Source organism: Arvicola amphibius, chromosome 18 (genome assembly GCF_903992535.2).
Source record: "Arvicola amphibius chromosome 18, mArvAmp1.2, whole genome shotgun sequence".
NCBI classification, from domain to species: domain Eukaryota; kingdom Metazoa; phylum Chordata; class Mammalia; order Rodentia; family Cricetidae; genus Arvicola; species Arvicola amphibius.
In genome coordinates this window covers 22,811,770-22,825,649 of record NC_052064.1, presented here as the reverse complement: position 1 = coordinate 22,825,649, position 13,880 = coordinate 22,811,770, and the positions used below count along the sequence as shown (strand labels likewise).

At 36.2% G+C, this 13,880-nt stretch overlaps 1 protein-coding gene across 2 annotated transcripts in view; it reads right to left on the bottom strand.

The window, feature by feature from the left end:
* Positions 1-10,859: 10,859 nt before the first annotated feature.
* The window catches only part of Gulp1 (GULP PTB domain containing engulfment adaptor 1), a 231,620-nt gene continuing 228,599 nt past the window's right edge, over positions 10,860-13,880 (bottom strand). For both annotated transcript variants that reach the window (XM_038315378.1, XM_038315379.1), the window contains exon 11: positions 10,860-12,632. In XM_038315378.1, the coding sequence (XP_038171306.1) occupies positions 12,561-12,632 (72 nt within the window). In that variant the 3' untranslated portion in view covers positions 10,860-12,560. The remainder of the gene's footprint in view (positions 12,633-13,880) is intronic.

Here is a 13,880-nt window from a genome sequence, read left to right as displayed (position 1 = left end):
ACTAGCTCTTGTAGACCAGGCTGGTCTCGAACTCACAGAGATCTGCCTGCCTCTGCCTCCCGAGTGCTGGGATTAAAGGCGTGCACCACCACCGCCCGGCTAGATGCACATGGTTTTATTCACAAAATTTTTATTCACAAAATTCAAGTATGAAGGCGTAAATCATAAACAATCCCACACCAGTTTGGAATTATGATTAAAAGAATGGTTATTTATTTAAAGGGGAAAAACTTACAGATCACTGTCCCAGACAACAGCCCTCTGTGCAATGAGAAAGGGAGCTTAGTTGCTGGAAGCAGAGCCGGAAGCCAGAGAGTAGGGAAGTGGCCGCTTTTTTAAAAAGAGAGACCACGCCCCAATGGGCTGGTATCTCAGCAGCTATTGGCTGAAGGAGCGGAAGGAGCTCCTGCAACACAAGTAGAAATAATCGACTGCACCACTAAAAAAAAAATATAACCCATCTTATTATTCAAAATTGAGTAAATGTTTAGAGCTGGGGCTTACAGCCTGTATGAAAGGTAAAATAATTTCATGACTAAGACTCTAACATCACACCAAATGTGTATAGTAATGGTATTCCTTGACTCTCTGCCAAAAGATTTATTACCAGTTACTCGAGTAACTGCCCTTCAGAAGAAAAACATATTTAAGAACTTTGAGAGTAGCTGTTAAAAAATGTTTTCATGATTCTTTTCTAAGAGAGAGGGTTTGGGGCTTTGTGATAAATGAACCTCTGGCCCAGCTTCAATTTTATATGAGTTACTTGAATTCTTGGACAATTTCCTGGCATACAAATTCCACAATTTATTACTAGACAACATCATCAAGGTAGTCCATAGCATGTAGGATGGAGATGTAGTACAGTAGGAGAATCTGATGAAACTATAGTCTCTCCAAGCAAGACAATAAGTTTACAAAAATTACTACTGAGTCCCTGAGCACCAGATGAAAATGGCAAAATTATTTTCATTCTTAAAGACTCAAGGGATATAAGATGAATAAGCATAGCAATTTTATTTAATTTCACAGTGTAGCTTTTAGAAGATAGATGTTAGATGCTCCGAGAAAATGCTGTTTTTCCATTCTATTGCCAAGTTTAAAATAAAACATAATGAGAAATTTTTTGGAACAAAAATGATGTGCCTATCACATGCTTTGAATGAAACAGGACTGAACTCTGTTAATATGTTTAAAGCAATATAATATTTGTCATTAACCAAGAGTATAGCAAAAACATGGTAAGAAAGGAAGGACAAAAAGCTTAACGTTTGTGGGTGGTACTATAGATTGCACATGGAATGTGAAATATTTTAATACATGCTAACATACATGCTCATATGTATGTGACCATTAACTATCAGGAAGATGGGATGCCTTAGGGGAAGTATGCTTACCAGTATCTATATTTAGCATAATGAGTACAGCAGAGTAGCATAATGCCAGGAGAGGCAGCTATGCATAGGTACAAAAGCTTGCGCTCTTACATTCTAAGGATCGTCTAGCAACTGTAACTATACAGTGTCCAATACGTAAACAACAAAGAATACCTCTAATTTCTTGAATCAACATTCCCTGAAGAGAAAAACTAGTATTAGATAACATACTAAGAATACTGAAACACTTCTACCTCTACAAGAGGAATTCATTATCACAAAAATCAATTTATACTGGGGGTCTAATTTTATCTTCTTTTTCTTATGAAACATCAGGTCTCAGAGAAATTTGTTCTACTTCAAGGGTATTCCCATGAACATCCCACCATACCAACGTACCTACATTATCATATAAGAAAGGGAGTGCTGTGTATATTATTGGATTAGATCCATGAGTCCAAGACTGTATTTCCCATACTCCAAATGTGGTTCTAATTACATGTTGATCTTTTTACCTCATGAAGAAAAAATGCCAGTTTGGAGATGAGTCCTCCAGAGCACAGAGGGAAGCAGGATATTAGTCAATTATCATCAGCAATAGAAAGTCAATGGTGAGTAACATATAGGGTTTTCATAGTAAAAGTAGATATCTATGATCAAACCCTGTTCCTAAAATTATTGGTCATGGGACCTCAGGAGCTGTAGTTCCAAGAGTACCAAGAGCCATTTTTCTTCTTGCAGAAATCTCTGAGCATCTGTGGCTCCATAGATTCCCCCTTGAAGGGCATTGTTGCATATCGATCAAACAGCAGTGCTCAATTCTCTCTCCTAAACAGACGTCATCACTAAGAGTAATCCCAAATGAGTCACCAGCATGTAAAGAGCCACCGCAGAGTATTTCCAAGGGAACTCATTCTATAACATTATTCCATCTCAATTAGTTTAGAACACTTAAATACGAAGCAGAAATTCCTTGAGGTCAATATGGTTCTAACTTCTCAACGATCCACATTTTAACGTTCAGGCCTTTTCATAGACTGAATCTTGGCGATACCTAGGCCCTCTTGCCATAAGTTCCTCTTTATGCCTTGGCAGTGGAATTACTTCTTACGAGGCTCAGAGTTGTTCAAAGCTGCCGATCTGTTTATCTGGTCCCAGATGTAGATCCTCATGAATTCCCCGTTAACTTTATATCTCAAATGTCCCAAATTTAGCATCCTTTTATAAATGTGTCTTATTTTCCTTGTCTGATCTGAATCCAAACCTGGGTTATTAAATTCTATCTTCTGTGTAATCTATCCTCTTTAAAATTCATCTTTCCACATCTGCACTTGTAGTATTGCTACTCCTCAGTTATTCCCCTAATTAGCTCGATCATTTTATTGTAGGAATATCGTAAATGAGCATTATGTAAATCAACCCAGATCTAATTCGAGTGTGTGTTAGGAAGGCCGTACGTTGTCTCACTTTTAATTATGTGTCCCTCATACAATTAAACTTAATTGAATATTTGTCTGGGTTAACCCTGAGTCATAATTACTTTGCAAGAAAAATATATAGTTTGGGGGAAATGACAGCCAGAAAACCAAGAAAAAAAATCACAAGCAAATGAAGGAAAGAGACATGAGCAGGGACTGATTGGCTAAATACATGTTTATCCCAGTCCCTCCCTTTTGGGCACCAACAATAATACGTACTTGTATTTTTCAGTTGTCCTTAGCAAGCAGCATTCTAGTAGATAGAAGGGCACATGACATCCTATAAAACAGCCAGAAAGTTAGAGTTCATCAGCATCAAGTAAGAAATGGCGAGACCACATGAAGGGAGAGAAAACATGCCCGTGGAAGAGAAAACTACTAAACCTGCAGTTAGGCAGTAAGAGAGAAATCGTTTTTTTCGAAGCAAGTACACTTGGAAAACAAACTGATGTAGATTGTAACTGTGTTCTTCTCTTTGTCCACCATGCTGAAGGAAGCAAAACCAAGCAGACACTTTGTCAGCAGCCACTCACACTTCAAAATCCCTGGGTTGCCTGAATACTCATATTTCCTAAGTGCTGGAGCCAAGTTTGGTTTTGGTTTGAATTCTTCCTTGAGATAAATTCCAAACCGTAGAAAAAGTGCAGAGCTGTTGACTTACCAGCAAGGCGAACCAGATTGCACTTTGTGGGAATCTGGTTCCTGCAGCACAATGATTTCTGGCAGACACAGATTCCTTCCAAAAGCCATTCTGTTAGCTTTGATGGCAGGATAGACCCTTTCTGGAACAAGTATTAATGTTTCCAGTTGTGTAGCTCTTCTGATGATTTGCTTAGTTTTGGGTAGCCACTTCTTTTCCTTAAAGATATACTATAGAAAAAGCAGACAACTAAAATGTCAGAACGGTACAAGAGCCAGGGAAAATAAAATTACTCTTACAAACTAACTCAAACGAATATTTACTTGGTATTAAATCATTTAATGGTATATAAATATTTAGGCTAAATTTTTATGTGTTAGCATTATTATCTCAAACAAGTGAGTTATTAATACAGCATAACAGTACTGTTATATTTACACATATATGTAGAATTTCTAATAAAAGTTATCATTAAACAAGTATCTATCTAATTATAGATGCTTCATATCCTTATTAATTACATGACCAAATGCTGCTTGGTTTTTACAGGAAAGGAGATGGACATTGAAGACAGGAAGTACTTTCTCTGAACTCATCAATTAGTGAGTAGTGGAGGCATCAAATGTCATTTGCCATGTTACTCAATACCAACATTGTGATTTCTTCCCATTGCCACCCATCTAGTTGAGTGTGTGTTACTTGCTTTGTCTTTTTATAGTAAATAGGTTTTACTTCTGATGCACGTTTAAAATTCTTTGACTGATAGCAATAACTCCAAAAACCCCTCAGCCTGTAAGTACTTGAGTTCTATGCTCATAATATTGGTAGTAGTTAAAAATAAACAAACAGAAAAAAAGAATGGAGCTGTTCATTTCAGAACAGCTTTAGATTTATAGGAAAATAACAAAAATGGTAGCGGGTCCCACGTGTTTCACAGATATTTCCCTACTTCACATTTCTGTTTTGCATTCTATCTCAAAGCAAGCAAACAGACAAGCAAAACAGAATATTATAATAATATCTGGACGATTATTTCAAGTGTTTTTTATGTTGGGAACTGTGCGTGCAGACATATATTCCCCGCATAAACCGTTCTGTGAGCAAAGTTCATTTACGCAGAAGAACAGAACTTTGATGTGCTCTGTTTCACTGAACAATTGGTGCTGTTTGCAACCAGCCCTAGAGAACTCACAAGACAGATGAACGCCACGAGGAAAGGCGGCTCGAGTTCTTCACTTGAAAACCACACTTTTGCAATCTGATAGCAACTCTGCCATATTATGCTGATCTGGAGCTTTTGAAGATCCATAATTTTTTTTTTTTTAGACTCCAAGTTGTTGGCACAACTTCTAGAGTAATGGTTTTATTCTGGGAAAAAGTTGTTGCCATTATTAGTGGTTTGACTGCAGCGTTTCCATACTGCTGCAGTGAGCAGCTACTCATGTACTTGCGGTTCATCCACAGACCAAAGGAGATTCTGTGTTGAGCCCTGGGGGAAAGTACTGCTGTTCTCACAGTGGTCCTATGGGCAAAATGCATCTCAGTCTCTAATAGGAGTCATAAAATTTTGGAAATCTAAAATTAATATGAACCTTGCCAATATATGCTCGTTATTTGCTGTTTTCTCTTTGAAATTTTTTACCTTTAAGAATGGACAATTTTGAACTATGCCCCCAGTATGTTCCCAAAGTAAACATCTTAAACTTTGTAGATGTGACTTTCACCACATTCAGAATCGTGTTTCTAGAAGATTCTTTTGTGTATCACTTTCTCTCTCTTTAGTAAGTAAATTGACTTTGGTAAGTAAATTTCTGTTGGTGGGAACATTCAGAGGGAGAAGCAGCCAGAGTATGACCATTTCAACTGTCCTGTCAGAATACGGACTGGTATAGCACATGAGAATTAAAGCAAAACAGTAGCTGATTCCTCATTTTATCTTTCGCCCACTCAAAACAGACAGGCTATCACCAAAATAGTCTTTCTTTCTTTTGTTTATTTGGGATACAGGATTTCTCTGTGTAACAGTCCAGGCTGTCCTAGAACTCACTTTGTAGACCAGGCTGTCCTCAAACTCACTGAGATCTGCCTGCTTCTGCCTCCCAAGTGCTGGGATTAAAGGCATGCACCACCACTGGCCAGCCAGAGCAGTCTTTCAATGTAATGGATCTGTTCTAATTACTAAATACCCAATTCAATTTCCCCTTCGGTTCTATTTTGGTCCCTCTCTTCTGTATACTGTTCATTCTTGTGGAAAAACAATAGTGAATCGAAAGATTTAATTTTAATCTCACTTGGTTGTTCTTGAGAACAATCACATTTCCACAATGCTCTTGGTTCCTGGTAATTGTCAAAACAGTACTGGTGTCAGATGAGAATAAGTATCAAATATTATTTGTTAAAATAATTATTGACAGTTTTTAACACATAAATTCAAAATGGTAGAAGGTTTTCCTTTTGTGTTCCATTTATTTCGTTTTGCTTGTTGCTAGTTTTCATGCAAAGTGATTTTTTTTTGATATTTGTCCAATTTTCCTTCAACCTTCTAATTTTTAGTTGGGAAACTGCTGGGAAACAATCTGGTTTTGATGCAACCCAAATTTTTGTGAGTATTTGTATGTTCTAAATAAACTCAACTAGGTCATATGACTCACAGGCTTTCCATGGTCTCACTGACTTTATTTTCTGTCTAGAAACTGCTCAATTAAAATGACTTGATCAGATGGACATTTTTAAATGCTTCTTTTAAAAAATATATAATAAAGTAATTTGCAAAGAATACTGTACTTTAAATTTCTCTTGTTATTTTGCAAAATATTTTCTAAAGGTTTGTAGAGTAGAGCAGTTTGAGTAAAAGAATGCGTTTTTGAGCCCCTTGAGGGCTCGAGGGCCAGCTGCTGTCTGTAGCTTCAGTTCTGTGATTAAGACTAAGGGAAGATTGATGACAGGCTTGAGAAATGGGCAGAGCAGGATCTGCCTTTGGGAAAGCTGACAGACAGGCTGGGAGGGTCATCTTCTCCTCATTTTCATTACACTTAGGTAAGAGAAACAAGAAAAAAAAACTTTGGTAAACCAGCTACTCAAGAGAGTATATAACAGCTTATCCAAATCACATTTTACTGGAATCCATCTTTGTATTGATTTTTATTGAGCTCTGCATTTTTCTCTGCTCTCCTCCCTGCCTCTCCCTCCTGAATTCATTTTTAAGAAAGACTTCTAACATTCAATTACAACCACAGTCACACTCAAGCCTTTGTGAAATCCGGGTGTTCACAAGCAGCCATGTGGGAAATCCACATGTGGAACAAACTCAGAATTTGTGTATTTCTGTCCACGGAGACTTCGGTTCTACTATTCCCTTGTTGCCCTGTGTAATGTGTTTTATTGTTTTGTTTTCAACGGTTAATGCTCAATTCAAATCAAGCCTTTAAAGCTTTGTTGATGCACATTATCATTCACCTTCAGTTTCCGAGGACATAGCAAGCCATGAATGTGTGTGAAGAGAGACCAGTGTTGGGGCGTTCTGAGGTCTGCCTCTCAGCCCATCCATGAAAGTAGACAACTGAGAAGCAGACAAACTTAGAATTGTGGGGCTCTTTTTTTTTTTTTTTTTTTGCTAGTTTGTTTGCTTGTTTGCTTTTCTACTTTTCTACTTTGTTTGTGAAGGAGTGAGAACACTCTGTATGATGTTTGCAAAAAGATACAATTAAATATAGGAAGTCCATGAGTTTTCCAACAGTTTTTTTTCTTAATCACTGGTATTTAAGGGGATATTCGGCTTCATTGTGCTCCAGATAGCTAACATTCATGAATTTAAGAGAGACATAATCTATTACACGATTTCCTGAATCCTGACATGGTATTTAAGGTCAAAGGTCACAGTAAGCCATACATAGAATTGCACAGAATTCAAGGTTTAGCTCCACGTCTCCCTGTGGGTGTTTCAGAAATTTTAATGCTCTAGTATTGCCTAGAATAGATCAGTCTTTCTTTTTTTAATTAGTGGAAGTCTTGAAATCATGACCAGATTATTTTCAGGTATTTCCTTTTTCAATTATTTTTCTTACATGGGCGAAAAAAAAAAATCTGTGGACATCCTATGAAACAGTGAATCTGAGGAGTAGTCACTGTTGAAACATCCTTTCCTATAATTATCATTCCCAGTACTTCCCTGGCTCCCAAATGATCCAATTTATCCGGAAAACGAAATGGGTCAGCTGCTTATGCACTCAGGCTGTTAGGTGTAAGCTGACATCTCCGAAGATTTATGACTAGTCCTTCAATACCTGTCACTTCCTATCCTCTGGGCTGCCACTGTCTAGTAAAACTCAATTTATCTTCCATTAAAGCAGCGAGTAAAAATAAACAGAGGGCGGGCTGAATGGCAAATGGAGTGTTGGGGAGGATGAAGTGGGGATTCGAACGTGCTGAGTATTTGCTACAATCTCTGTGCACACTCTGACATACTATTCAATAACTATCTAATTACTTAGACATTGAGAGTAATCAAATGGTTTCCAAAGTGTATGAAAAGTAAAATCAACATGAAACACTGGAAAACGGCAGCGGTTCCGTCATGCACCAGTACTTCTGGCCATTAGCAGATTCAGCCAGAACAGTCTTCTCACTTTTTTTTCTTTCCTTCCAAAATGTAGCCAAGTGACAAACATCTGTCTCGGCTTTCTTCGCGGGAAAGAACCAAAACCTGGATTGCTTCCAGGCCATCCGGATAACAGTTTCAACTGGAACAAGTGACCTTTGGAACAGACTAGAACAGAAAAGCCTTGCCAGGCTGAGGAGAGGGTGGAGTCCACTGGAAGGTCCCCAGCTTGTTCTCATGAAATTGCTGCTGAAGAGAATGGTGAAAAGTTAAGGGAAGAAAACTTTAAAAAAAAAAAAAGTTACAGCCAATGGGAATAAAAAAAATGTGTGTCCAGGATACAGAATTCAAGCGTAGTTAAAATTTGAGCTTTAAGTTATCAATATTTGATATACAGGCCCAACAAATAGTTCTTTGAGTACAGGAAAGCCGAATAGTTACATAACATTCATGTGGGAGTATTCAGAATCACTGAAGCTAAAGAACCATCCATGTGTTTTCGTATCTCAACTGGGTCAGAATTCTTTGACCTGTAATTCCGTGAGAGTTGTTAGATGCTTTCAGACAATTATCAAGTGCTTACTTTAGAAAATTATTGGTTCATTCAAAGTTAAAGTGATGTCTAGGAGTGGTGGAGTATGTCTTTAATCCCAGCACTGAGGAGGCAGATGGATTTCTGTGGGCTCGAGGCCAGCCTGGCCAATGGAGTGAGATCCAGGGCAGCCAGGGAGACCTTATCTCACAGAAAGAGGAGAGAAGGTTAAAGTAACGTTACAAAGATTTTGTTGGAGAGGAGAAATGGTTATTTTCTCCAATATTTATTTAGAAAGCACGAAGTTATTTCTTATATAAGTGTGCAAAAGAAATTTGACTCTAGATCATCAGCAAGGACATGTTAAAAAGATCATTAAGCCTTATATAGAATGCCCATGTACAACCTGCTGTGTTCAGTAGCAAAGAAGATACAGAAATGGCAAGGCAATCTTCCTTCCTTCATCTATATCTAGTGAATTTCTAAATAAACATCTGGATAATGTTGCTTACATGAAGAATTAGTGTCTTTGCCTCAGTAGGAAATTTCACTTTGTTTGTATTTAACGTGCTTCCATTGATAGAATTTCGGAACCAGGGTGTATCACAGTGGCTAGATAATACCATATAATCAAAAGCTGTCCATGATTAATAATTTGTGCTCTGAATCCTGTTCAGTACATTGTATGGGAATTCAAGAACAAACACTTCAAAGATTTGTCTTGACTTATCTAGGAAGGAGACGCTTCTCACAGAACTCATGAGGGTGGAGGTTAATACACTCTTGATCATATCCGCAGTCCCTTTACTGCTCGCACAGAGTGGAGTCAGATTTCGCTGTCAAAATTTAAAATGCAGTCTGAGACTCAACAAGTAATTTAACAGAGGCTGAAACCCAATATCATTAGTAAATATTGAAGTTGGAGGTATAGATGGAAATACTGGCACAGAAAAAGATTAGCAGCCAATATTTTTCAATTATGGAAATAACAAAAAGTAAAATGTAGCAGCCTTCAGAAAAGAAACATCGTAAAATTGTCAAAATACCTACCTCAGCGTTAATTTCCACTCTACAGTTAATGTTCTTTATAGTTTAACAAGTAACTCTACATTTTTGTGTGCATCTGTCTGTGGGGTAGGGGCGAGCACACATGTGCAAAGCATACATGTAGTGGTCAAGAACACAGCTTGTGAGACTCAGCTCCTTCCTTCAAATGAGATCTAAATCAGGTCATCAGCCTACGTGGCAAGACTAAAAATAAAGGAGAACAATCTTTATTGTTGGTCCTGATAAACCTCTCATGGGATATCTGGCACCAGTAGTTAGTGCAAGGTACTCATATTTTTAAAAAGTCAAATGTGTATGAGCCCAGGGAAGTGATTGGTTCATGGGATTTTTTTTTGACTAACACCAGTAGCCAGTGCTAGACACTCATATTTAAACATAGTCAAATGTATATGTTCCCAAGGAAGTGATTGGTTCATGTGCTATTTTGATGTATGCATTGTTTCTCACTTATTAATTCATATATTTCTTTTATTTTTATTGGAAGTTAAAAATTCTGTCACCTAAATACTACATTAGCAAATTTCCTAGATATTTTCCCACCTATATTACATATACAGGTTAGATAAAGTGTTGGTAAATGCATTTTGTTGAATGAATTGGTGCATAATTTAGTGTGTAAAGGCAGTTTATATGACACTCGTGTGTCCTCAAATGTTTAGCATTATGTTTGGAAGAGCAACAAATTATTCCTGACAGTATAGTTCAACAGTCCCGTTATCAGGTACACTTAGATGGTCAGCCAAGACACTCTAAAGGAACAATTGGCTTTGAAAAGCGATGTTTATGTAATACAGTTATTGCATCAGATGCTTCTGGTAAAAGGAACCAAATCATGACCTTTGCCATCATCAGCAACAAGTTCATGTTTGCACAACTGAGTGAGATTTACTCGTAAAACTGAAACATGTGTGGGCTGAGAAAAATAGGTCAAAAGTTAAACTCTCTCTCTCTCTCTCTCTCTCTCTCTCTCTCTCTCTCTTTTTCTCTCTCTCTCTCCCCAGTTCCAACTACTAAATACAAAAATTAAATATGTAGTTTTAGGATGTATTTTTAGATTATTAAATGAATATATCATACAGTTTAATTTATTTAAAATCTTTTATTCTCAGCAAAATCAAACATATCATTGAGTTTACATAGAAATACCATTTCCAATCATGTCTTCATAAAAATTCACTGGTGAAGTAAATGTTCATATTAATGACCAATTATGTACTACTTGATCATGCCATTAGCAGAACAGATCACCATTAAAAACTGATAAGTAGCATATCTTAAGTGTGCAAATATCATCTTAGTATTCTATCGTGTTACAATTGATATTAAATGTTTGCTAAATATATAACTAGTACATAAAGCTTTTGAAAGAACAATAAAAATACAAACTCTATCTGTTTAAAAAAAGCCATTTATATGGCTTCTAAATATCCTCATTATACAAATTCCAAAATACTATCTGACAAATAGAACAGCAAAAACTTCCTGATGAAACGCATACTACCCTCTAATTCAGGTTTGACTTAGCAGGTTTAACAGAACATAAATAGAAAGGCTTGTCTATACTGTAGAGCATGGTGGTACAAATATAGTATTGCATAAGCACATTTGATTTCTGTTCCTAATGAAATGTTACCTTTAATACCTGCATAAAACTCCATGAGTAAAAATCTACTTAGTTTTGATAAATTTCCTACAACCAAGCCCATATTTTCATTACTTTATTTTCTTATATTGTGACAAACCAAATTAGAAATTTGACCATATTTTTTTCTACACTACCACTGTTAGTATTTTACATCTTAGGCAAATATATTGGAAACATATGTTTTCAAAGGTCGGGGTTCATCAGTGTATCAGAATTAACACTACAGAATTTTATTGCTCATATTCAAGATGAAGCTGATGAGAAAGTTTTGTGAGAAGCAGGTTCTGACTTTAACAGAGCAAAAATGAAATTTGTTAAATATTCTTAAAATTAAATAGAATACCTCTCAGAAAATTTAAAGTATCAAACTAATGTGGCATAGAGACATAAGGTCGGTAAGAGAAATACCACATAACAGGCAAAATAAAAATAGACAACAGGCATTGCATCTGTAGAAAGCAAAAACTTCATTTCTTAAAAATACCAGAGCAAATGATGGCCTAATGTTATATTAATATGACAAGACACTAGAAACAAAATTTTTAGTTTTTCAGGGAAGCACTTTTCCCCACAATTGTTACTTTTAAGACAAAATAAACATTTTTATAATATAACTTAAATGCCTGGTGTTATTATATAATAATTATTAATATTCTAAATATATTTTATATAATACTATTAGAACTTATATTCTTATTTTAGAATTTGGTAAACTTGCAGCATAATAGCTAAACTTTTGATTTTCATAATGAGATGAACATTTTAGATATGAAATGACATCCATCTAATCACTAGTGGCCTGTTTATTGGCATCAGAATAGAACATGTGTAGCTTAATACCGGTCTCCTGCTTCAGAAATTTGAAAGATATCAAGGTATGGTTTGGGGACTAGGATAATGAACTAATGCCTTTGAGAATGAGCATAAATTTCAAGGCGATGATTATCAGAACACAGGCAAGGCAGATACTGAGTAAACTTCTCTCTCAATTACATATTCACCCATACCACAGAAGGGAACATAAAAATCCAATATACATTACACTAAGTTATACTTAAAATAAAGATAAATCAACAGTGAATGAGGAGGCCTTTACTTCAATAGATTTAAAAACATTTAGATATTCAAAAATATATTGGCACAGATATAATAACTGTCTTGAAATAATGAATGATATATATGCATATAAACAAACTAAGCATAAATCAGGATCATTCATTCTTGACGTCAGCACCTGCTGTCTAACGGGTCGAGACAAAATACCGTTCCTTCAAGAGTTAATCCCATTTTGAACCCCTCCTGTAAAAGCAGAATAAAATTGTTAAAATTGTTAGTAGAAACAGTAATGGCAAAAGAAAAATCATATCACCAAGCAAAAGAGACCATGAACAGAAATTAACTTCCTATGTCTCAATAAATACAGAGTTTGGTTTATCAAATTTTTACATAGATGTAAAGAACTATGAGTTCTTTTATATTTAGTGACATTTTGCTGTCTTAAGTATATATACTGAAAGTGTATGAGAAACAGAAGAAAATGCCAATTTAAGACATGAAGTAGTTCTATGATTTATCGATTTCTTTTGTATCAGACATTTTCAATATTCCATTTTACCCTAAGTTCTTTACTAGTTTTTAAAAAAGTGTAAGTGTGAGTGTGTGTGTGTGTGTGTGTGTGTGTGTGTGTGTGTGTACCACAAAACCAGAAGAGGGCACTGCATCCCTGGAACCAGAGTGGATAGTTGTGAGACATTCACTGGGTGTGCTGGAAATTGAACCCAGGTCCTCTAGAAGAGCAGTTCATGCTGTTCACTGCTGAGCTGTTTGTCACGCCCTTCTTCTGGGAAGGGTTCAAAGCAGCTTGGCACTATTGGCATTTTCTATCTGGCTACCACAGTCCACACGCTGGGTAAAACACTTTTGGAAGGACAGTGTTGTCATCCAAACAGAATGCAGCAGCACAGTAGCACCGCACCATCTGAAAGTTGCCCATCAGTTCTGCTTGGAAATTAGTTTGAAATTATAACACAGTTACATCATTTCTCCCTTCCCTTTTCTTCCTCCAATACCTCTCATATCTCCCTCCTTGCTCTCATTCAAATTCATGGCCTCTTTTTTTTTTATAATTGTTGATATCTGTATCTCATATATATGCAAATATATACGTATACTGACAGTTTTGACAATATATATACATATGCTGACAATATATATGGACACACACACACATATTATATAACAGTTTTTACTTTGATTCCTGATTCCCTTGCATGCTTTAAAAGGTTAGATGTCATTTAATTATTGAATGTTAAAAGAAAATGTGTCAAAGTTTTATGTATTTGAACTAAGGTTTGTAATTCAAAGCTAATGGCAAAGGTGTTATGTACTGCATATACCGTGGTCTGCCTGTCTTTCTGACTTTCTTTTCTTCTTCTTCTTTTTATTTTTGGCTTGATTTAGTTTGGTTTTTCAAGACAAAGGTTTCTCTGTGTAGTTGTAGAAACTCACTTTCTAGACCAATCTGGCCTCAAACTCAGAGATCTGCCT